This window comes from Pelodiscus sinensis, chromosome 3 (assembly GCF_052426305.1).
Source record: "Pelodiscus sinensis isolate ZL-2025 chromosome 3, ASM5242630v1, whole genome shotgun sequence".
In the NCBI taxonomy this organism is placed as follows: domain Eukaryota; kingdom Metazoa; phylum Chordata; order Testudines; family Trionychidae; genus Pelodiscus; species Pelodiscus sinensis.
In genome coordinates, this window is record NC_143054.1 from 91,671,416 (window position 1) to 91,696,059 (window position 24,644).

Below are 24,644 nucleotides of genomic sequence, written 5' to 3' on the forward strand. Positions count from 1 at the left end.
GCTACTTCATTTTTTTTCTAATTACTACAGTATTCAGAGTAATTTACATATTAAAAAGTAAACCTTCTTAGTTACCAGCAGTAGCCTTTCATCAGCCAAAGGTATGGATTTATTTTTGCCATGGTATCAGCATACAGGAAATGGTTAGTTCTGGGATCAGGCTCTCTGTCATGGGCACTCACTTTCTGTGTTTGGTGAAGACAGTAGCTCCAGAAAAGGTAGTAGTGTTTTGGTGTTTGATGAATGCAGGCAATTTGTTTCCAGCACAGTTGATTTAATTAGACAGAAAGAGATTCTGGCTGGTTTGCTTTTTGTTTATGGTAGCCCTAACAGTAAACAAACACTGTTTGACATTTTGTCAACCGAGAAGAAATTAGTGGTTATTAAAGTTGGATCTCTTGCAAGAAATTTCCAACAAGTTGAATTTCATTCTAACTAGCAAGAGTCTTGTACCATAACATGGTTCCCTGTAAAACATACCAGAACTTTTCCTCATGGATGGTGTGACAGCAATCCAGTTTGATTTTGATGTGATTTTGGACATCTGGAGTGGCTGACTTAAAATTCCTCTATCTTTCCTATTCTTGTTGATATGATTCATGGAACATACAGGTGAAAGTTAAGGATTGGACTTCTAGGGTGATCCCAACTCCAGTATGTTCAGTTCCCTTTGGAACTCTAGATAGGTAAGACACCAAGTCATGGATACAAATAGGTTTGCAATGTGTTCTAGTTATGTAGACAGTGGGTGGCTTGAATTTTCAGCATCATCAACCTTTATAGATTCTAAAGCCAGAAAGGAGCACTGTGATTGTCTAGCCCAGGGGTTCCCAACCTGGGCTACGCGTACCCCCAGAGGGTACGAGAAGCTTGTCAAGTGGGTACGGGGAATATTTGGTAAATAACTAGTTTATCCTAACTGAAATATTCCAAAAGTAGTAGTGTTAGTGAGAAGAATTGTGGATTCTAGAGTCTAGAATTTATTTCCTTTCATATTGAATAAGGAGTACGGGAAGGTTTACTTTGGGAACCCCTGGTCTAGCCTGAACTCCTGTTTTGAACTATAGACTATCTGCAAGGAAAGCATGTAATCTTGATCTTAAAATTTCCAATAGTGGAGAATCCACCACAGTCACTGAAAAGGCCTTCCAGTGGTTGATTATCATCACTATTGGAATTTATAGATCTTATTTCTAGTCTGAATTTGTTTAGCTCCACTTTCAGCCACTGGATCTTGTGTTTATATTGTCTGGTAGATTCAAGAGCCTTCTTTTATCAAATATCTATTCCCTTATAGTCACGCCTTAACCTTCTCTTTGATAAGCTAACTAGATGGCGCTCCTTCACTCTCTGGCTATATGGCATGTTTTTCAATCATTTAATCATTCTTGTGGTTTTTCTTTGAACCCTCTCCAATATTTCAAAATCCTTCTTGTTTTGGGGTTTCCAGAACTGAATACAATATTCCCATAGCACTTCCGGTAGCACACACCTGTGCCAAATACAGAGGTAATAGAACTTCCTTACTTGTATTTAAATATTCCCTGTTTCTAGTGATCATGTTAGCCCCTTTTCAACCACAGCATTGCTCAGCAAGTGTACATTCAGCTGACTACTCATTACACTCAAGGTTTTTATTAGTCACTGCTGCCCATGATAGAGTGGCCCATCCTATAAGGCCTTGTCTACACTATAGGCTCTTGTTGACAAAAGTTATGCTGCTTTAATGAAAGCACTTTAATTAAACTGCATGCCCACACTATGCTTGTGTTGGTAGAGCACATCCACACGAGCAGCTCTTGCATTGACACGGAGAGTAGTGCACTCTGCGTAGTTATCCCACTGTGCAACTGACCACAGGGTGCTTTGGGAAGGGTTTCCAGTGCCTCATGGGGGCAGGTACAGTGTCACATGACCTAGGTTTCTCAGTCATGCCATTATATAGACATCCTAATAGATTGCCAGCCACTTTTCAACTGAAGTGTATGGGGGAGAGAGAAGAGTGTGTGACAGGGTGTATGTGTGTGGGGTGACAGAAACAAAGTGTGTGGACTGACACACAGATCAGCCCCCAGCTCTGCACAACTCAGTAGCCTTTTCTTCTACCCTTCCTACAGCAGCAGCCCATGGTCTGAGTAGTCCCAGCTCACACAAGTTCAGGATCACTGCACCTCTGCCTTTTAAATGTAGTAAGGGCCAGGCGGTTCTTACCATATTTAAAAAGGCAGAGCCACAGCTGGGGTAGGTCTGGGACCCGGCGTGAGCCAGGACTTAAGCAGTCCCGGCTTGCGCCGGGTCCCAGACCACTGGGCAGCAAGGTGGGAAGGAATGCGAGTAGTCGACTAATCCAGTGGTTCCCATCCTGTGCTCCGTGGACCCTTGGGGATCCACGACGGTACTCTATGAGGTCAGTAGAAAGATTAGGAAAAGTAAGGATCAGGCCCACCATGGGACTGGGACTTTCTGCCAGGCAATTTTTGGCAAGATAGGATCTTGATATCCCAGGAGGCACCATCCATCCTCCATTTGCCATCTGTGCTGCCATTTACACTCCCGCCTCCCCCACCCAATCTTGTGGTGGGCCCGAACCTTTCTTTTCCTTTTCAGTCGTCCCCCCCTCCCCGCCCCCCCCCCCAGGGCTCCGTGTCCAGCCAAGGGAAGAGTGCCGGGCCAGGAGCTGGTTTTGGCCACAAGAGCTCTCTTGCCGTATCCTCCATGGATGGACAGGGGATGGAGGGAGTGGCAGCTGGGGACGCAGCACGGGCCAAGGGACATACTGGCCGTCACTTCCCACTACTCTCCTTGGGGGAGGGGGGAGGCATGTAAAATTTTAACAGATTGAAAAGTAGTCTGTATTAGGGATGTAAAGGACTCCAGGCAGTCCCTGGGTTACGTACAAGATAGGGACTGTGGGTTTGTTCTTAAGTTGAATTTGTATGTAAGTCGGAACTGGTACATATTGTACCCCAGGTGTCCCCAATTCAGCCGCTGCTGAAACTGACCAGCGGCTGACTACAGGAAGCCCGAGGCAGAGCTGCTTTGCCCCGGGCTTCCTGGAATCAGCCGCTGATCACTTTCAGCAGCAGCTGACTTGGGGATGCCTAGGGCACAGCAGCTGGGGTGCTGCTGGGTTGGTCCAGTAGCGCCGCACCTCGGCGCTGTGGGACCAACCCGGCAGCCCCCCAGTTGCTCTACCTCAGGCGTCCTGATTCAGCCGCTGCTGAAACTGACCGGCAGCGAGAAAAGCCTGGTCTTCTGGGGGGGGGGGGGGGGGGGGGGGGCGCAGCTAGTGCGCCCTCCCCCCAGCAGACCAGGCTTTTCTCGCCGCAGAGGACGGGGGCGGCGGGACTGCGGTGCGTCTCGGCGGTCCTGGTGCCTGCGTTCTCCGCGGCAAGAAAAGCCTGGTCTGCTGGGGGGAGGGCGCACTAGCTGCGCCCGCCCCCCCCCCCCCCGCAGCAGACCAGGGAGACGCGGAGCGGCTTTTTCTTGCCGCGCAGGATGGGGGTGGCAGGACCGCCAAGACGTGCCGTGGTCCCGCCACCCGCGTCCTCCGCGGCTTTGCTCCGCGTCTCCCTGGTCTGCTGGAGGACGCGGGTGGCAGGACCGCCCAGACGTGCCGCGGTCCCACCGCCCCGCGTCCTCTGTGGCTTTGCTCTGTGTCTCCTTGATCTGCTGGGGAGGCTCCCCCAGCAGACCAGGGAGATGCGGAACAGCTTTTCTCGCCGCGGAGGACGCGGGTGGCGGGACCGCCACGGCGCGTCTTGGCGGTCTGCGGGGGGGGGGGCGCGCAGCTAGTTCGGGGTTCCCTCACCTCGTTCTTAAGTAGGGATCCGACATAAGTCGGATCCACGTAACCCGGGGACTGCCTATATTGGCACAACATACAACTTTTCTTCCAATTTCCTGGAACTTGCCCAGTGTTCCAAGATTTACTAAAAGTGAAATGCTACTCAGCCAAGTCTTTTAAAATTCTTGGAAGAAAGTTGTCCTAACCTCTTGACTTGATGTCTAACCTCAGTAGTTGCTATTTAACATGCTCTTAAGCTCCTAATGTAGAATTATTTCTTCATTTTCATATGCAGGGCTTGACGAACGGTGGCAAAAGCCGCTCGCCAGCCCCACATCGCGCATGTGCAAGACCCGCATTGCGCATGCGCGTGCCGCAAACAAACGGGACGCCTGGCTGAAATCTACTTGCCACAGGCGAGTAGATTCAATACTTTGTTGAGCCCTGTTCATATGATATGAAAACATTTAGCTTTTTCCCAAATACAAAACATATTTTCAAGTACTTCCACCTTTCTGCATTATTAGTGATAGTTCTACATAATGAACCAGTACTATTGTCAGGATTCCTTTTGTTCCTATTTACTTTTAAAATACCTGTCTTTAATTCTGCTAGCCATTGATTTTGTCTTGCGTTCTTTTGCATCCCTATTAATTTTCCACAGGTTTTTTCACCTCTAATGTATATTCACTGCTACCAGATTTTTGTTTTTGTTTTATTGCTGCTTTCAGTTCCCTTCTAAGCAAGGGTATAGTCATAGGTATTAGTTTTGGTTTTTTTTGTTTGTTTGTTTGTTTTGTTTAACCCAGCATAGCCTTCTTTCTCATGGTTTTTTTTTTTGGTGGCGGGATGCGGGGGACATCTCGTAAAATGTTCTGGAACTGTGCCCAGTATCGCTGACACTTTCTGTCAAGTTCTTTCTCCCAGCTGATCTGGCTTATAATTTTCATTTTTGGGAAATTGCCTTTTAAAGCACTAAGTATATATGTGGTTGAAACTTTCTCTGTGCATATAACAGATGTAATCCAGTCACAGTTGCATGCATGTAGGCAAACTTTAACTTTTAGTTCTATGATCATGTCCTCTTTGTATGCAAAATTAGTCCTAAGATAGGATTTCCCCATGTTGGTTGCAGAACTTTTTGAGTTATGGATGACAATTTCCTAATTTTTAGAAAGTAAGAACTGGGAATTCCTCCATTTTGACACATAACATTGCACTGAAGCAGAGGTGACATGTTGTGTCTATCACTTCTTCAGTTATCTTCAAAAGGGACATATTTTCATTCCATACAGTCAGTCTTTGAACAATTGCTCTTCTTTTCTTGTAATGACAGCCTAATACAAGGACTGACTTAGGCAGTAAAACTGGCTTTAGTCAAAATAATAAGCCAAAAAAATCAAACCCCACTATCTCAAAAATTGTCTGCTTCTTAAGTAGATCAGTGATACAAAACCTTTCTAGTATTACCATTAGTACAAGGGCTGCACCTAATTTACATTAAATGTACATGGGATTTTAGTGAATGCTAACCACACAGTTTTATAAGTAGACATTACTATATTCATACAGAGTAGTTTTTCAGTACATCCACAGCATAATGCTGTAAGAAACTGGTATTAATGGGAAATCTAGCACTGCTTCTCTCAGTCCATCCTTGTCTGACTTCGTTTTTGAAGTTGTCACATACATTATAGAATTTGGCTTGGTTCTGCAATGTGTGAATTGGTTTAGCTCTGTCATAGATATTTTTTTCCTCAAATAAAAATACTTTCAAACATGCTTTCACAAACAGTAGCTCTATGCATATCAGTCCCTTCATAGGAATTAGTAGAAATTTAGCTTCCCAGACTTTGGATAAGAGTTTTGCATGCTAGACATGTCTGGCTTAACTGTGATTAAGTTTTCTGCAAGGTAAGCTAATAATGTGTCTGTAAGCAACTTGGATATCTTGTTGTCTGTTTAGAAATTTTAAAACTGTTGATCAAATGGATGTGGAAACTTTTTGATCCATTCAGCATAGGGATTATTTTTCACACTGTTTCTTGAGCAAGTCAGGAAGTGGGAAAGATCATTCTGCTAAAGTTGTCCATGGGGGAAAAAAAATCTTGCAATTAGAAATAAAAGCCTTATTTCCTCCATCATTATGACAGCTACAGGCTCCTCTCGGCAGGTTGATACTTTTATAAGCATGCACATTTTGTTAGTTATTTGACGTTAGTCAAGTGGCTTCAAATTTGCAGAGTGGAGTCCTCAATAGTTATAGAATAACCCTTCCATACACTCTCCTTCTAGCTGATTACTGTTGATCATCCCCAGATTTGCTCAGTCTGTGTAGTACACATAACTTTTGTGGTGTCTCCCCCCCTTTTTTTAATTTCATTTTTAACTTCTGCTATCTAACCACTTCAGAGAAGCACATTCGCTGGAGAGTTCTGTTACTGTGATGAGCAGTGAAATACAGGCAGTCCCCGAGTTACGCGGATCCGACTTATGTCAGATCCACAGTTATGGACGAGGAGCAAAGCCTCTGAGGACGCCGGCAGCGGGACAGCTGTGGCGCGTCTGGGCTGTCCGCTGCCCACGTGCTCCGCGGCTTTGCTCCCGTGTACCGCGGCTGTCTCCAGCAGACCAGGGAGACGCGGAGCAAAGCCGTGGAGGACCCGGGCGGCGGGACCGCGGTGCGTCTCAGTCCACCGCCGGCGTCTCCCTGGTCTGCTGGGGGGGGGGGGACGCAGCTAGTACACCCCCCCCCCCCCCAGCAGACCAGGCTTTTCTCTGGATGCCTGTGATAGAGCAGCTGGGGCGCTGCCGGTTGGTCCCGGTTGGTCTGGGCGCTACTGGACCAACCCGGCAGCACCCCAGCTACTCTGCCCCAGGCGTCCTGATTCAGCCGCTGCTGGTCAGAGTTGCTCTGCCCTGGGCTTCCTGGAATCAGCCTCTGATCAGTTTCAGCACCGGTTGACTTGGGACGCCTGGGGTTCTTAAGTACTGGCGTCCAGATTCAGCCTGTTGAAACTGATCAGAGGCTGATTCCAGGAAGCCCGGGGCAGAGCAACTCTGCCTCGGGCTTCCTGTAGTCAGTCGCTGGTCAGTTTCAGCAGCGGCTGAATCTGGACGCCACTTCCGACTTACATACAGATTCAACTTAAGAACAAACCTACAGTCCCTATCTTGTACGTAACCCGGGGACTGCCTGTAATTAATAATGGGCATTTTAAACTGCCATTAAACTTCAGAGTGGATACTCTGTGCATTATATATATCTCTGGGCTACTGTTACATGTTGTCCACAGACTCTGAAAGATTACACTAGATTTGGTCTTGCATTTGGAATGTGTTTCTTTGAAACCATGGTCACTTTAAAAAAAAAATTAGAATGAGAACTTAAATTCAGTAAAAACAGGAAGACTTCTAGTGCAGCTGGTATCTAGGCTGACAGGGGCATGAGGGAGGAGTAACCTTGTTCCTGCTCTATAATTAGGGAAAGGAAACATCTGTGATGTAGCAAAAAAAAAAACCCACCTTCTTATGGGCATGGTGAGTTGCAGCCAAATCTCTGGAAAGTTAACCCAATGGCCCAAGATGTAGCTGACATCCGGGAGAACATTTGCCTCCAATTTTTTATGTCTCTCTTTGTAGGTTGTTTTTTTTGTTTTTTTTGTGGTGTCTGTGGTGGCAGCGGTGGTGGTGTTATATATAAAAAAAAGTGCTCCTGCAGCTCACTTGCAAAATGCTAACTGGGGACTAATCTGTCTAGAATTTGAAGGTTTATAATTTAAGTGATCTAAGGGCTAGAGTCTGACCAGTGTAATTCCGCTGTGTTAAATAGAGTTACTCTGGATTTACAATGAAGTAGTTATCAGCAAAATCTGACTCTTAAGAGAATGTCTACACTGCAGCAACCTGTGCCTGACTCTGGTTAGCTGACTTGGGCTCAGGCTGTGGGATTATAAAAATGCTGGGTAGAAGTTCAGGCTATGGGAGCTTCCCCATCACAGGGTCTCAGTGCTTGGGTTGAAGTCTGGGCTCTGTGACTCCACAAGGGAGGATGGTCTCTGAGCCAAAACATGTACGCTTCAATTGTATAGCCCTCCAGCCTAAGCCACATGAACCTGAGTCAGCTGACCTAGGCTTCCCCAGTGTTTTACTGTAGCATGTACACTTACCCGAGTTGCTCCCACTTCAGGAGGAAATCAACAACATTGCTTATGTGGTGTGTTATAAAAATTTTCAAGACCGGTCATGCATAGATCATAAGTCCTAAAATGATTTGAAATGTAAAAGAATCTTGTAGGTATGGTTGGATGGATTCGCTTTTTATTGGTAAATGTCGATAACTATTGATTTTGCCATACACACAAACTAACAAAAAATATTTCCTTTGATGATAATTGAAATTTACAGCTAGGCAAAGTATGACTGTGTGGAAATAATCCAGTGATTTAGACTCTTTAATTAGGCTTGGTACAAGTGAACTAGCAAGGAAGTAGTAAAAACTAGTATTTTATTTTTATTTAAGGATATTTATTTTGTGTACTTTTGACATGTGATGTTAACGATTTATAGACAATTTGTGTATTAAGCCAAATTTGACATTTTTAATCTCAATGTCTCTGCCGTTCACTAATTGTCTGACAACCCTGCAACTGTGAAATTTCAGTTGAAAAAAATCTAAAAAAGCTTAAAAATAAACATCAATATCAGTCTATTTTTCATCCTACTTTTGTATCATTCAAATATATAAAAATAACTTGTTTTGTTAGGAAACCACAACGCATTGCATGTGATATATGTATGATAATCATATATTAGTCTGTGTGTATAGGTCGTACCTCCCTTAGTTGGGACTCCCTGGTCTGGCAACATTGACCATCGATATTCCTGGACCACAGAGCCCAGGAAGAGGGCGGTGTGGCAGGAGTGCCGGAGGGGGCACTGGTGACTCAGCTGGGAGCCCAGTGTTGGGGGAGGGGGACAGGCAAGCATGGCAGGGAGTTCTGGCCCCAACAGAGCTCCCTGACCCCAGTGGCCAGGGAGCAGCAGCTGTGGCGTTCTGGCCACAGCCAGGAAGCTCGGACTTCAGCGGCAGTTAGAAAGCTCTGGCCCAAATCCCATCTGTGGAGCTCCGGCCCCATTCTGGCTCCAGTGGCCCAGGACCTCCAGCCTCAGTGGCATCCAGGACTCTCTGGCCCCAGCCGCAGAGTTCCGGCCCTGGCTGCGGAGCCAGGCAGCTGCAGAGCTCTGCCCTGGCTGTGGAGCTCTCTGTGGTGCTCCAGCCCCAACAGCAGAGGGGCCAGCAGCATCTAGAGAGCCCCAGGGGGGCTGGGGCAGCAGCAGGAATAGACTGCAACCATAGCCCGGTGGTAGCATGGGACATGAGGGGAGGGACCTTCCTTGGTCCAGCAAATCCCCTCATTTGGGATCAGTCAGGTCCCCAGGGTGCCGCACGAGCGAGGTTCAGCCTGTGTATGTAAAGCTGCCTTTTGAAGTCAGGCTGTGTATTAATTTAGACGATACACACAATAAACCAACAGCCACATACGTAAGCTCTGAGGTGTGTGTACACATCTGAACATATCTGTGTTCTTTTTGTATTAATCTCTGATACATTTCCAGGAAAAATACATAAAATATGGCCCTTATTTTCAGTTTTTACCTGTATCAAGGGGTACTCAAGATTGCTAATAAAATATTGTGCTAGTTGACAATATTCTTTTGTAGTTTAAGTATTTATAACTTCATAGGTACTTTCTCTAGTTAGGACTTTGACTTTCACCAATAGGCTTAGGCCCCGGGAGAGAGGTGCACTTACTGACAGGAAAGATTGAAAGGGGGTGTTCTCGTTGCACTATGCCTGTTCTATCACAAGAATATCATTTTGGTATAAACAGGTCACTGAATAACTTTCTCATTTTTATATACAGCAATTCCTCATTTAACACTATAGATATGTTTCAGAAAATGATCGTGTTAAGTGAAAACATATTATGCGGGGTCAATTTTCCCATTGAAAATAATGGAAAAGGTGGGGACTGCGTTTCAAGCCGTGGTGTATGTTGGGACTGGCACATAAGGTTGGGGGAGAAACAGGACTGGGTTACAGCAGGGAAGGGAGATGTTTGGCTCTGGGGAAGGGAAGGGGGGGGAGAGGGATTGGGTTGGGAGTATGCCCCTGTGACAGGTCTGCCAGGACCCGTACTGCGTCCAGAAAGAGGGGGGGTCGCCGGAGAGCAGTGAACCCTCCCCCTCTTTGCAGGGAGGCAGGGGAATACACCGAGCAGCTGCTGGCAACAGGCCGGCTGGGGAAACCCAGCCTCCGGCCTGCAAGCAGGGGCAATGGAAAGGGGGCAAGGTGTCTGGTGAGGGGGAGTCAGTGAGGAACAGTGCGGTGAGCGGCAAACCCTCCTCCGCTTTGCAGGGAGGTGGGGGAAGCCCCGCACAGCTGCCGGCAACAGGCCTGCTGGGGAAATCATGTTATTCCGGGGACAGTCATGTAATTCAAAAAATGTGTTAAGCGAAAATGTGTTAAGCGGACATGTGTTAAATGAGGAATTACTGTACTAATACCTGATGATAATTTTGAAGGTGTGTTTAATAAATAGCAAAGAAAGATGTGAAGAACTAGCTCTCTACCTACCTCTGGATGCTTGTTTTTATATAGCCAATTTCAGAAAAGCAGCAACAACTGATCTTTTCCACTGAGATCAAAGGAGGGAGGATAGTGATGTTAAGTCTTTCTAATGGAAAAAGTAATGCTATAGTGTAACCATAAGTAATGAGTCTGATGTGAAAATTGGTGGGTGAAAGTGGTTTTTTTTTTTTTGGCCAATGTTTTTATATAGCAGGTCTTTCTGAATGATCATAATGATTGATTTCTTCTGGCCTTATATTTTGTGAATAAATAAGACTGGGAGATACAAATTGTATCCTTGACTATGACACGCAATTTTTGTATAACCTTAGGTAAGCCACCTATGTCTCAGCTTCCTCGTTTAAAATTGGGGGGGGGACGACACAAGGGTGAGATGAGGTGAAATTTTAAAATTGTTGAAGAAGCTCAGATTTAAGGAACTGTAAATGTGCAATGTATTAGTTTGTGTGAAATATATAGACAAACACTTTTTCATTCTCTGTTAGTATGTAAAATTTGCATACTGTACTGTATGTCATTTCTGGAAAACTGAATACCATATTTCCTCTTGTTTCACAGAGTGGATCATCTGTATACATTTTTTGTTCAGTGGTCACCAGAAGTGTATGGGAAAGATGCCAAAGAGCAAGGTTTCGTAGTGGTGGAAAAGGAGGAGCTTGATATGATAGACAACTTTTTCAGTGAGCCATCAACTAAGAGCTGGGAAGTGAGTGCCTTCTGTTTTCAGAGATTCAAGAGTGTTACAAGGAATGTGCATTACCCATTGAGAATCTAAATACCCACCTTTTTAATTTTCCTAACATTCTGGTATTTCTTTTTTACTCATTTGACTCTTACTCTTTGTATTAAAATGTTCTCAGGTTTTGTGGCTATCCAACAAACCTACTGTCCTCCCAATAGCTCTCATTTTCTTTTATCCTCTACTGGCCCAGGTAGTGGCCAGGCTAGAAATTTTCTGATTTTAGCAGAATCAATAGAAATCATCCGAATACTTACTGAAACTATCATACAGTGTTTTAAAAGAATATTTTAGTGAAAGAACAATTGTTTTAAACTTCACAATTGTATAATAGTGTTAATGTTGCAGAAAGGCACTTATTGGTCAGCTTCAGTGAAGTTTCAAGGTGGAGAATGTCGTTTAGCATAGTGCTTGCTCGGGCATGTGTTTTAAACCAGTAATGAATACTTTTATAGAATTGCTGCTGTATCTCTGATCTGTGGATGATTGTATATGCTTGTGTAAAAGGCCAAATGTTCATAATGTTCATATGAAAAAGAATAAGGTAGATAAGATATTAAAGTTTTACACCTCACAGTAAAAGTTGTGCACTGAATAGATTCAGTTCACTTATGCTTCACAGTTTTATTTTGAGTTTTGCATTACTGGGACAGAGTTAAGGAGGTCTCGGTGCTGGTCTATGGGCATGTGGATTTGGTGCTAAGGGTAACACTGGACCTATTTGTAGCATTCGCATCTGATTTCTATTATTGTGATCCTAAGAACCCTTTAGTGCTAACTGGCAAAAGATTCTCTGTACTGTAATAGTAACAGGCTTGAAAAACTACATCTTGTTACACTTTGTACCTCCTTGGTCCTGCACCTTCAGGGACTTGATCGGTCCTGAACCAGGGAACTTGCCAGACTAGGGTAGGTCAGTGCCGTCCCCTCTGATGCCACTGGCTTCTGGGCTCCACTTCAGCAGCAGCAGCAGAGGGGCAAGCACTGACACTCCTCCTCCCCCCGAGCTTTCTACCCTCCCAGATGCCCTCCATTACTACACAGCCCCAGGAGGGAGGACTGAAGCCTAAGCCAACTCAAGCCCTGCCACCCTGAGAGGGCCAAAGCCCAAGTGCCACCACTATTGGTGTGGGGAAGGAGTCCCAGCAAGACTTAATGCCAACCCTGACAACCCCATGAAATGGGGTCACGATAAATGTTCCCTCTAATCATTTCCATCCATGTGCAGATTTTTTCCTTCCATGTGCAGAATAAATGTTTTTATGTTCACCAAAGCATGTGTGTATGTGCACCACCAGTACAAACACAAATAGAGCTGGGGGGGCTCTATTCATCAGCTGGGCAGCATTTGAATTTCTCTTGAGTGGCTGCACAAGCACACAGTTTAGCACACAGTTTACAGGGAACACTCCTTGGGACTCATAGTTTGAGATCTGCTGTCCTAGCCCATCCCTGAGAGGCGTTGGAGCAACCTATTCTTAAACTTCCAAGGATGGTTCCACGACCTTCACTGGTAATATATTCCAGTACTTAAACAATATAGATAATTTTTTTTCTAATATCTAACCTGAATCTTCCATGCTGCAGATTAGTTCTTGTTTTACTATGCTGAACTGTCATTGTGTTATTTTAAATACATGCTGGTAGTAATGAGAAAACAGCTGGAAATGGTTCCAAAAGTTTAAAAAAAAACCTGTGCAGCTTTTACACATGAAGGTGGAGCTACAAGGAAATGGCTTTGAATGAAGCCCTAATTTGGTGTTGATCCTTTGTGAAACTTATACTTGCTGTTGGGGAAACAGAAAGTAAGACTGTACCGGGGACATATATAAGCAATATCCCCACGGTGGCAGACTCAGTAGCATAGGAAACAGCAGAGAAGTTTGATTAGTGGGGGAAAAAAAGTCTTGAAACAATGAGAATGCGACAAATACCTTTGGATATTCAGATTGTTTACTGTGTCAGACCTAACCAGGAGCCTTTTGTGCAGGTATGGTGGATTGTGTACAATGCTGTGGTGCTGTGTTTTAGATCTGCACCAGCAAACTAAAATGCATTGTAGCTGAATATTTCTCCACAATGGTGCTTGCTTCTGTGTACTTCAGAATGAGAGTACTTAAAAACCTTTTTGAAGTTCAAATCTCTGTGTGGGTTTTAATGTTTATGCCTTATGAACTGACTTGCAAATGATTGGTAATGCAGCTCTTACTATTGCTGTTTGAAAAGTGATAGAAATGTAGCTGTGTTAGTCTGGTGTAGCTGAAACAAAATACAGGACTATGTAGCACTTTAAAGACTAACAAGATGGTTTATTAGATGATGAGCTTTCGTGGGCCAGACGAAAGCTTATCCTCTGATAAACCATCTTGTTAGTCTTTAAAGTGCTACATAGTCCTGTATGTTATTGCTGTTTGGTCTGAGTTCAGCATTGAGATATTGAATTTATTTGATGTGATGCAAGTAGATGAACTTTTGGAGTGTTTGTCTTCATTGACTGTCTTCTTGTATTAACTTAATTAAGAATTGGATTTCTGTTGCTCTTTGGGTTGTAGGAGGGGGCTTGACTTTTTTATTCATGATTGATAGGAATTAATGATGAATATGTTAAGAAAAAACACCTGCGGCTGCTTGCCTCAACACATTTAGTTATACATCCCTATAAAAATATATTGCTGGTAGACTTGCTGTGAGATCTTTTTGAAATCTGAAGGCATTAGGAAAGCTTTGAGACAATAGTGAATGTGTATGTGTTTTTCATTACAGTGTGGGAGGAGAGAAGTCATTTATAAAATATTCAAAAATAAAAATGTAAAAAAGTACAGATTTCAGGGAAAACACAGTTAATGAGAAAAGAAAGGGAAAAGCAGAAATTCCACATCCCTTAAACCAGTGGCTCTCTACTTTTCTGTATCACTTTCAAGAGTCTGCTTTGTCTTGTGCACAACCCAAGGGCGGATATAGGGTAGGGCGAGCGGGGCGGCTGCCCCACGCTTCAAGAAGCCCTGCGCATGCACGTGGCGCCACCGCACATGCAGCGTGGCAAAGGGGGGCCCCGCGAAATTGTGCTGCCCTGGGCCCCGCAAAATGGACATCTGCCCCTGGCACAACCAACTTTCACCTCACTTAAAAACTGCTTCCTTTGAAAAATCAGATACAAAGATACAAAAGGACATTTGAATCTGAATCTGACGAGTGAGTTTTTATATAGTTCCAGGTTGTGTTTAAAGTTGTAGCACAATGATTTAAAGCCTGTCAGCAACCTACCTCTCTCTGCATTCCCAGTGAATTACTGGATGATTTCTCTAGTGAAAAGATAGACTTTTGTTTTAAATACCATGATATTTTTGACTTTGGAATACATTCTTAAAATTTATTGAAACAAACTTCAGTTTCCCAAAATGACTATTGTAAAGACAAGAACTTACAAAATTTGGGACTAAATACTTGACTAAGCATATAGTTTCGTTCAGAGCTTGCCCTCTTCCAGGTTTTGCTCAAATGTAACTTTCTTTTTTTGGTTCTTTGGTGTGTTTTATTTCAGTTTGTTTCTTGGTATGGCTGTTGTTTTAGTAATAATAGAAAATGAAACTTATAGCCTTATTTACACCAGTGTTTTGCATTAACATCTGACAGAAGAGTTCATTATGCTTGACTAACTGCAAGAAGTTAGTCTTCTATATCCTTCATATTTAAGAACATCCCACACCCTGTGCCCCAGGTGCACATGTTGCCTGTTAGGAGGAGGTGGCCTCTGCAGTCCTTTGATGTTGGACTAAGTATGTGCTAGCTGCTGTACTGGGTCAGACCAATAGTCCAGTTAGTCCATCTTGCCTTTTGACAGTGACTGTTCCAGAGCTCCTGGGAGATAAGAGTAATTTTGAAGTGATCCACTTCATCTTCCACTCCCAGTTTCTGGCAGTTAGAGTGTAGGGTTGCCTCAAGCATGGGATTACATCCAAAGTTTCCTCTAAGATGTGCAGCTGAGCGACTGTGTAACTACGTTCTGAGCCCTGTGCAGAGGCTCAAAGCTCACCACACAGGCAGGGAGATCAGCTGAGCAGCAGGGACAGGGCCTCTGCTGCTGCTTGGAGCATGCTTGAAATGGAAGACAATCAGCCAAGATAAGCAGGGAATGAGTGGCTGGGAGTGGGGAGGGAGTAATTAATTGGCTTGAGAGGAGAGAGGAGCCAGAGGGCATGTCTACATTGCATTCCTCCTTCGAGAGAGGAATGCAAATGCAGACAAGCGAAATTGCAAATGAAGCGCAGATTTGAATTTCCCGCACTTCATTGCGTAATCACGTCCAGCCGCTGTTTCGAAATAGCCCGTTTCGAGATTAATAACACCATGTAGACATGGTTATTTTGAAAGAAACCCCTTCTTTTGAAATAACCATTAAACCTATTTTTTTTTTTTTTTTTTTTTTTTTTTTTTGCAATTTCGCTTGTCTGCATTTGCATTCCTCTCTTTCAAAGGAATGCAATGTAGACATACACAGAGAGACCAAAACGCAACAGCCTCTTCAATCGTCCTGGGCTGGGAAGGGGGTGGTAATGAGAATGATTGCATGTGGTAAGGTGGGGGAAAGGGAGTGATTGAGTGTTGGCATCTGTGCAGTGGTGGAGGCAGTAGGTGGTTTGTTTGGGGTGTCTGACTCACTGCAGTCTTCACTGTTAGGCTGATTTGGAGGGAAGGAAGGAAAGCCGTGTGTGTGCATGCTAGAAAGACATTTGCATCTTAACATTTCAAGCTAAGTTTGCATACAGGTGTTAATGTCTTAAGATGAGGGGAAAAAAAGATTCTTTTAACAGTTTCAGAGGGGTAGCCGTGTGAGTCTATAGCTGTAAAAATATTTAAAAAACAGCGAATAGTCCTAATGTGTTGCAGGACTATTTGTTGTTTTTTAATTCTTTAAACAGAAATTTTTGGAGTGTTGCAGATACCTAAACTCTGAACTTAATAATTTTTTTAAATCCTGTGTTACTAATTAATACATGGTAAATTGTGTTGCATTAAGGCCAGATCTTTACTATCTGGTAGAGTTCTGGCTTTTATGAGTTAGAAATAGCAAGTACTAGGAGTGATTCTAGTTGTTTTGTAGGATGATTCTAGTTTGTTTTGCAAGCTCTTTGAAACATGCAAATGTCTGCAAACCCTGAAGCCATGTGTTAATTTGTTCTGGGGCTTCTTCTCTTCTTCTAGTGCAAGAAGGCTAATTCCCTACCTTTGTACAGCATCTTTGTAGTCACTAAGTGTACCTCACAGCAACTAGTCACTAGTGTCTTGTTTTAATATATTTTATTCCGTGCAAATGGGCTGCTTAAAAAATATGTATATATGGAGAGTGTGTGTGTGTGCGCGCGTGCGCGCACACGCATACATATATACACACACGCACACACTGGGTGTTTTGTTTGTATTGGTGGTGTACATCAACACACTACCTCAATATTGGTGGTACACACAAGAAAATTCAACCTGCCCAAGAATAGAAAATGTTAGAGGGAACACTGGTTGCATTCCTGGCCATCTCAGTTAATTACCATTGGTGGACCTATCTTCCGTGAATTTGATCGGTTCTTTTTTCTTAACCCTGTTATTTTTGTGGCCACCACTTCTTCCCATGACAGGGGTTCCACAGATTAATTGTGGTGTGAGTGGGGAAAAAGTACTTCTTTTTGTTTGTATTGAATCTGCTGCCTATTTAATTTCATCAGGTAATCCCTGAGTTTTGTATTGTGGGAGAGGGTAAAGAGCATTTCTTTTATTCGTTATGTTACATTGTATGTATCCTCTTACACTGAGTGATCCTGCATAGGTAGGATATATTCACTTTCTGGGCCTGTATACTCATTTAAGCCCATTAGTCTAATCATGCTTTTTCAAGTTTCAGATGAATGAAAACCCAGAAATTCACTCGCATTTATAATACTTGAGTTCTTGTGTCTCAGATTATTACTGTAGAAGAGGCAAAACGTCGAAAGAGCATTTGCAGTTACTGTGAGGAAGAAGATGACTCTTTGCCTGTCCTAAAGCACCACAGTGCGCTTCTAGAGAATATGCACATAGAACAGGTATAATGGATTTCTGATTTGTTTGCTTCCTACAGTCTCGTTTTCTTCCCCGCTGATAGTAGAATGGTTATATTAGCAGTTATAATGCCACACTTTAGCAACTTGAAATTTCTGACTTCTTCATCTCTTTATTTTGAATGCATTGTAAACACACAGGCTGTCAAGCGATTAAAAAAATGTTATGATTATTTGCACAATTTTAAAAATTAGTCATGAGTGGACTTGTAGGCTCTATTTTATATTGATTTGTTTTTGAATGCTGTTATGTAACAGAAAATATACATTTGTAAGCTATGCTTTTATGATTGATTGAACTTCAGTATTTGTATGAGGTAAACTGAAAAATACTATTTTATAATTTTAAAGTGCAAATATAAATAATTAAATATTTGAAGTGTGCACTGTACACTTCGTATTCTTTGTTGTAACAAATCAATATATTTGAAAAAGTAGGAAAACATCAAAAAAATTGAATAAATTTCAGTTAGTATTCTATTGTTTAACAGTGCGATTAATCACAATTAATTTTTAAATCACTATTAATTTTGAGATAATTGTGTGAGTTTACTTGTCTGTTGATCAATCGCAGTTAATACTCATCTCTTTAATGTCTAGGTGTCAGGCACAACTCTTTACAATGATCTCCTGGCTGTCAATATGAGATGGAGAAAGAAATTATGTATAATTAAATGCTTACACCATTCTTTTCTTTCACTTCTAGCTTGCCCGCTGTTTGCCAGCAAGAGTGCAGGGATATCCATGGCGGCTTGCATATAGCACATTGGAACATGGAACCAGTCTGAAAACTCTGTATAGGAAATCAGCGTCTCTTGACTGTCCAGTCCTCCTTGTCATCAAAGATATGGACAACCAGGTTAGGACTTGAATATAATGCATTTATTTGATTTGGATGACCCATTGTAGAAGATGTTAAGATTTGTAAATAGATTAAACATAAGTGTTTTTATCATTTGCAGTAAAGCCTTCACATAGGTATGCTTGTTAGCAAAGCAGCAGTTTTCTGCCAAATTCAATGATGTGCAATAGCATAAATTAAAATAAGTTGAGATATATTTTACACTATGCTTACTACTGTTAAATTAGTATATAATCCTTAAAATCAAACCCAGGAAAATACTAGCACTAAAAGAGGTAAAATCTCTACAGCATTCACGGTTGCAAAGCATGCTCCATAGAAAATGTAATAGTGTTCTCACAAGCATCCATCCCAATCACTAACCAGATTCAGTTACCAATTTGTCGTAACATAGCAGAGAGCTGGCAAAGCATTATTGGAACTGGTGTGAAGTATTCAGGTAGCTTCTAGAATCCCCATATCTAGAGCTATGAGGTTTTTAAAACTAAAAAGGGGTGTGTACAACCCAGACACCAAATCAGCAATTTTTACTGAATTTTACTAATTAGCCGTTATTACCTAAAACACCAGTGCAGTTATTTGTCAGAAATTATTTTTGAAAGTCCTTTCTCCATTTGAATTTTGCTAATTGTCTTCAAGTATAACGCAACCATTTTTGTTTTGACAGATATTTGGAGCATATGCAACACACCCTTTCAGATTTAGTGACCACTATTATGGCACGGGCGAAACTTTCCTCTACACGTTTAGTCCAAACTTCAAGGTAACTCATTGGGGGAGGGGACTCAAGGCTATGGGGAGCTCCACTTGTGAAACATGCTTGATAAAACATTACTGATACAGCATACTATCAAGACAGCCTTTTGCAATGTTGAAATAGCCATATTGGTTTCAGGACATTAGAGAGACAAGTTGGGAGAGGTAATAATCTTTTATTGGACCAGCTCTGTTGGTTAGAGAAGAAAAACATTGACTCCTCAGAAAGCATCCATTGGAAAGTGTATGACATACTGCTTGTGAGTGGAGCTAATCATTAAACTATTCATTCAGTGCTACCAAACTATAATACTTGAGGCAAAGGTGATTAAAAGAGCTGGACCAGTTTCTTCCATGAGGTTGAGAAGAAGTTTGCAGGTTGATTATGTGGGGAAAATATAATGAATTAACCATGAAATAAAAGCAAAGAGGGGGCTAGCAACAGAAGCAGTTCATTTCACGTAGAACTTAAGACTGTAGTGACAAGAAAACTAGAGAAGGGGCAACTGTGAGACAGTCCTAAAACACTGCATTGAAATATTGAAGATATTAAAAAGTTTCTCTCTAAAAAGGAAAGGTGTGTTGATTGCACACACAAGTAAAATTTAAAGCAGTCTATATCTGTGCCTTTTTTAGATATGAATCATGCTGCTTTTTTTTCTCCCTGACACACACATTAAATTACTCAGAATAATTCCCTAGCTTACTTTTTTTAGTGTATTAGATTCCTGATGATCATATTTGCTTCTTCAGGTTTTTAAGTGGTCTGGAGAAAACACCTACTTTATCAATGGAGATATCAGCTCTCTAGAACTTGGAGGTGGTGGGTAAGTGTATGGATTTTGGTTTTGAAATACTACCCGTTGGGTGAAAAGGGATGTTATTACATAAGTGTGCAAGGAAAACTGGTTTGTACAGTAGATTGATACTTTTTTTTTTCTGAAGTGTCCTTATGAGCATTCTACATTAGGAGCACATATGCCTCTCAAAGCCATGATTAGAAATTTCTAGTCAGAAGTGTCCATTTGGCCTGCACATGCACCCTACGCCTCTTTTTGGCAGACTCTGTGGCGACATAGGCATGCACCTGCAAATCACCTTCAGTTCCTCCTCTACTGCCTCTGCATTATAGAATCCTAGCGTGTCTGCCTAGCACATACTTGGCCTTCTCTTTGTTTTGCACAGAGAGTTGTAGTTAGATCCAAGGACTGGAAGCATAGATCTGATGGGGCACCTGTATGCACATGATGCCATTGAGTTCTGCCTTGCCATTAGCAGTGAAGCATTCTTTTCAGCTACTGTTGCTGTCACACACCTTAACCCAATCATCATTCCCATTGCAAGCAGCTCTGTCGGGGTTGTCTGTATAAGTGGTACCCTCACTACCAAGCAAGCATCAGCACCTGACATCTATAATATATCCTGTCCACCCATCATGGTTGATAGCATCAGCTGCAGAATTGTTGGCAACAGCATCGATGCCAGGGTCCTTTCTGGTACTACAGGAATTTCGGTATTCAAAGGACTTCTGTGTCAGATGAACCAGAGTCCCCATGGCTGATATGTACGAAGCATCTCCAAGAGGTCATTCTGCAGTACAGGCAGTCCCCGGGTTACATACAAGATAGGGACTGTAGGTTTGTTCTTAAGTTGAATCTGTATGTAAGTCGGAACTGGCGTCCAGATTCAGCCGCTGTTGAAACTGACCAGCGGCTGACTACAGGAAGCCCGAGGCAGATCTGCTCTGCCCCGGGCTTCCTGGAATCAGCCGCTGATCAGTTTCAACAGCGGCTGAATCTGGATGCCTGGGACAGAGCAGCTGGGGCGCTGCCGGGTAGGCAGAGAAAAGCCTGGTCTGCTGGGGGGGGGGGCACTAGCTGCGCCTTCCCCGCCCCCCCCCAGCAGACCAGGGAGACACGGAGCAGCTTTTCTCGCCGTGGAGGACGTGGGCGGCGCGACTGCGGCGCATCTGGGCAGTCCCGCCGCCCCCGTCCTCCGCGGCTAGAAAAGCCGTGTTCGTATGTAGGGATCTGACACAAGTCGGATCCACGTAACTCGGGGACTGCCTGTACAGGGATCTCCTCCATCCTCAGGGGCTGCCTGCCAATGGTAGGATATGGAGGAAAGGACTCCTAGTCTCCTTGAAATTGATGAATTCTCCGGCATACTGCTTTGGGAATCTGCCTTTGCATAGGGAAAACTTTGCTGGTCACTAAGAAAGATGAAACCAGTTGTCTATACCACTCCCATTTTCTAACGGGGCTCCATCAGTGCCAGGTTGGGACACATGGGCTGTGTATTGACAACAGTTTCACAGACCACAAGGAATGCCTCTTAGGGATATGTATCCATCCACAACAGGAGGAGACATTTGAAGAGCAGGAGACAAAGGCAGATGAGGATGTTACCCTGAGACACACCCATTTGATCGTCATCACCTATGACGTGACTTATGTCTCCACCACCATCCATGGTTAATGACTTCAGGCAGTTTCAGGGTCTTATTAGAAGGGTACTGGAGACACTGACTTCCCTTACAAGAAATCAAATATCTGCAACTTAGGCAGCTAATATTTTGCACTTAGTAATGACCTGCAGAGAGAGGCATTACCAGTTAATGAAGCTCTCCTGCTAACAGAGTGTAGCAAACATTGTCCATTATTTCATGTTTGTGAAGAGGGGATAATGTGGGCAAGTGGGTAGCCATGTAACCACTGCAAATTTCATTTGATTGGATCTGGGTTTTGTTCCTAATTTAGCAAATTACTTAAACTTTGAAGTCAATGGAGCTACTTACAAGCTTAAAATTTAGCATATGTTTTAAGTTCTTTGATAGATCAGGACCTTAATTTTAGCCGCAAGTGAAAATTTATCAACTATTGTTGATAGAATAATTGCTAAGTTGCAGGGGTTTTGTTTAATTTCCAGCTAACAAAGATGTGGGCTTAGCTGCTATAAATAATAACTTTAACATTTTTTTTCTTTTTTTTTAGTGGTCGATTTGGTTTATGGCTAGATTCTGATCTGTATCATGGGAGAAGCAACTCCTGCAGCACCTTCAATAATGACATCCTATCCAAGAAAGAAGATTTCATAATACAAGATGTGGAAGTATGGACATTTGAGTGAAAAACAGACTGCCTAATTGACTGGGTTAATTGAGGATACTGAAAGTTAAATCTCCAGCACAGGCTGCCTCACAATATAACACTTTCTTTCTGGTAACATGCAGAGCATGAATACACATTGAAATGTTCTGAAACCCAATTTTAAGAGGCAAAAATGGAGAAAACAATAAGCAGACCAGTCTGTGTTAGTGCTTTTACTCTCTTCCCTCCAACAGTCCTTCAAAAAGGAAACAAGATGCTTATGAAGACATTAATTGTGTATGAATTTGTTTAAAGCAGTTTTTTTTTTTTTATTTTGTGTAACTGTGAAAAAATACTGTGGGGGAACGTAATACATTCCATGGTATTTATATTACATATAAGTGCTAACCAAAAAAAAACTCTACAAACTGTTTGCCATGAAAATAATAATCATCTGAAGTAATAGATGAACACAGCACTTAAACGGAACATGTGTTTTAAATCTTTTAATTTATTGTTTATTGTATAGTACATTTGTTTAAAATGTATTAGGTATTTTTTAATGTTTAAAACCTCAGAATATAACAGAAAAATACTATTGAGGTGGTTTTCATATGTGCTGGCAACAAATCCATTTGATTTCTAAAGTTAATTTTATAATTTTTTTATTTTGTAAATGAAACTTTGTTTCTGTTTTGTTGTTTCCCCAATTTTGGGGTGTTTGGGTTTTTTTGTTTTGTTGTTTGGCAGAAACACTGAGTGCATAATTCTGGATTTCTTGTTGATGGTAGGAGAGAGATGGGTCTTTCAGCATCCATTATTGATTCCGCTGTCATATTTCTATTGTTTCAGCAAAATGTAGGACAGCAGGGCACATTCTTAGCTAGGTTAACTAACTTGTCATAGGTTGACGTCATTTGAGCTATGACAGTTTACATAAGCTGAGGCTCTGCCCTGGCATGTTTATACTCCTTACTAAGAAAATGTCTGAAAAGAAACACAGTTTGTTATTCACACACTTTAGGTGGTTGTACTGAAAGCTCGCTGTTCCATTAGTCTAACCCTACTGTTTTTTGGGGTGTTTTTTGTTGTTTTTTTATCTATTATTATTATTATTATTATTATTATTATTTTTAAGAAAATCTTGGGGTTTGGTTTTTTTATGGCTGAAAAAATATAATGTGTAAAGTGGGAAGGAATGTTCTTTCCCAAACAGGTCATATTATGTTGATGTAATACGTTTCCTTGGTAATTTATATTTGGTTTCCTTCCTGAAAGTCTTGAACCAACAGGCTGATTTTATGCTTTAACAAGTAACTAATTATTTCTTTTGGTTTAATGAAGTGGCATTTAAATCCAGACCAGAATTTTTTTCTTTTGAGGGACATTTGCAAAAGGCAGCAATGAACTCTAATCAAGTTAGTGCTATGAAAACATCCATAGGTACGAAAGGTAACTGAAGGAAACAGGAAAATACTTGCTTCTTTATGGTATATGACCCATTCTGATTTGTGGTTGTTTTTAAAAAAGTTGTTTCAATGATAAACTCTGTTAGTAGGAAAGGAGGAATACTGTCCTACTTTAGAGTTCAAAGCAAAATGTAACCATGTCATATTGAATCCAGTTAATTACTTTAAAAGAAGTCAGGTTTTAAAAATGGTGTTACGCTTCCATTTAAAAAAACACTGAATACACTTGGAATATTCCACTAAAGTAGTATAATTTCAAATAGTTACTATTCTTCACCCTCTTTTCCCATCTTTCAGAAATAAAAGGGAACAACTTAGCTGCCAAGTGTTTTTCTTTCAAAAGTATAAGTCAATCTTAAGTCCACATAGAGGTTCCATGCAGTTAAAAACTGACGCTGTAAAAATAAGTCTATAACACAGTGCATGTAAGCTGTTAACACTGTTTTCTTCCACTTGATATACTCACCATAAAAAGTCTGATGGATTTAACTGTAAGATATTTTAGAAATTGTTAATAGCATAGTAGTTTGAGAGAGTCTAGGAATAACTAATGATGTCTGCCATTTTGGCCAGTTGCATACCACTCACTAATTACAAGCAAAAAGTTTGCCATTTTACATATGTATCTCTTATTTACCTACCATTTATTCCATTATTCTATACTTGTCAGAGCATATCTAAATGCTGTGTTCTATATTCAGCAGTGTTGTTCATTCAAACTTCTGTGACCCTTTACACTTTAATCTATGAATATTGAATATATGTAATGCAATGCTATCGCAATATTTTCAATAAAGGAATTTATGCATTCACGTATGTATATTGGATGTTTTCCCCCTTTACATTTATTTACAAAAAGTGAATTATCATAAAAGTCAGGGAATAATACCAACAGTACCTTAAGGCACACATACTTCAGACAGGAATAGTAGCTGAATCCTCTTTTAGAAGAGAATTTTAAAAGTACAGGTTGTGGCAGAGGCAGAATTCAGTAGATGGGGAAGTTGAGTTGTTCTGGTATGCTATTTTCTAACATGGGTTGGTTCAATGTACCTATGAAGAGACTTCAAGAAGAAAGGCTATGTAAAAGGAAAATAAAACTTTTACTGGGGAAAAATGAGAAAAATAGAAGAGAAAACTTTTTGTTTGATGTGGGGTTCTTTGCAGCACTTTTTTCCATTAACTTCAGAAAGCTCTT

General features: G+C 41.9%; 1 protein-coding gene across 5 annotated transcripts in view; it reads left to right on the forward strand.

Annotated features, from left to right (window-relative positions):
- Positions 1–24,258, forward strand: part of NCOA7 (nuclear receptor coactivator 7) — a 124,670-nt gene extending 100,412 nt beyond the window's left edge. For 4 of the 5 annotated variants that reach the window (XM_006139438.5, XM_006139436.5, XM_075924110.2 and 1 more), the window contains 6 exons: positions 11,001–11,148; positions 17,133–17,255; positions 17,977–18,129; positions 18,800–18,895; positions 19,642–19,715; positions 21,882–24,258. In XM_006139438.5, the coding sequence (XP_006139500.3) occupies positions 11,001–11,148; positions 17,133–17,255; positions 17,977–18,129; positions 18,800–18,895; positions 19,642–19,715; positions 21,882–22,017 (730 nt within the window). In that variant the 3' untranslated portion in view covers positions 22,018–24,258. Of the gene's footprint in view, positions 1–11,000; positions 11,149–12,927; positions 13,172–17,132; positions 17,256–17,976; positions 18,130–18,799; positions 18,896–19,641; positions 19,716–21,881 lie in introns of those variants that run through there. The other variant, XM_006139439.4, reaches the window with a different exon arrangement.
- The last annotated feature ends 386 nt before the right edge of the window (positions 24,259–24,644 follow it).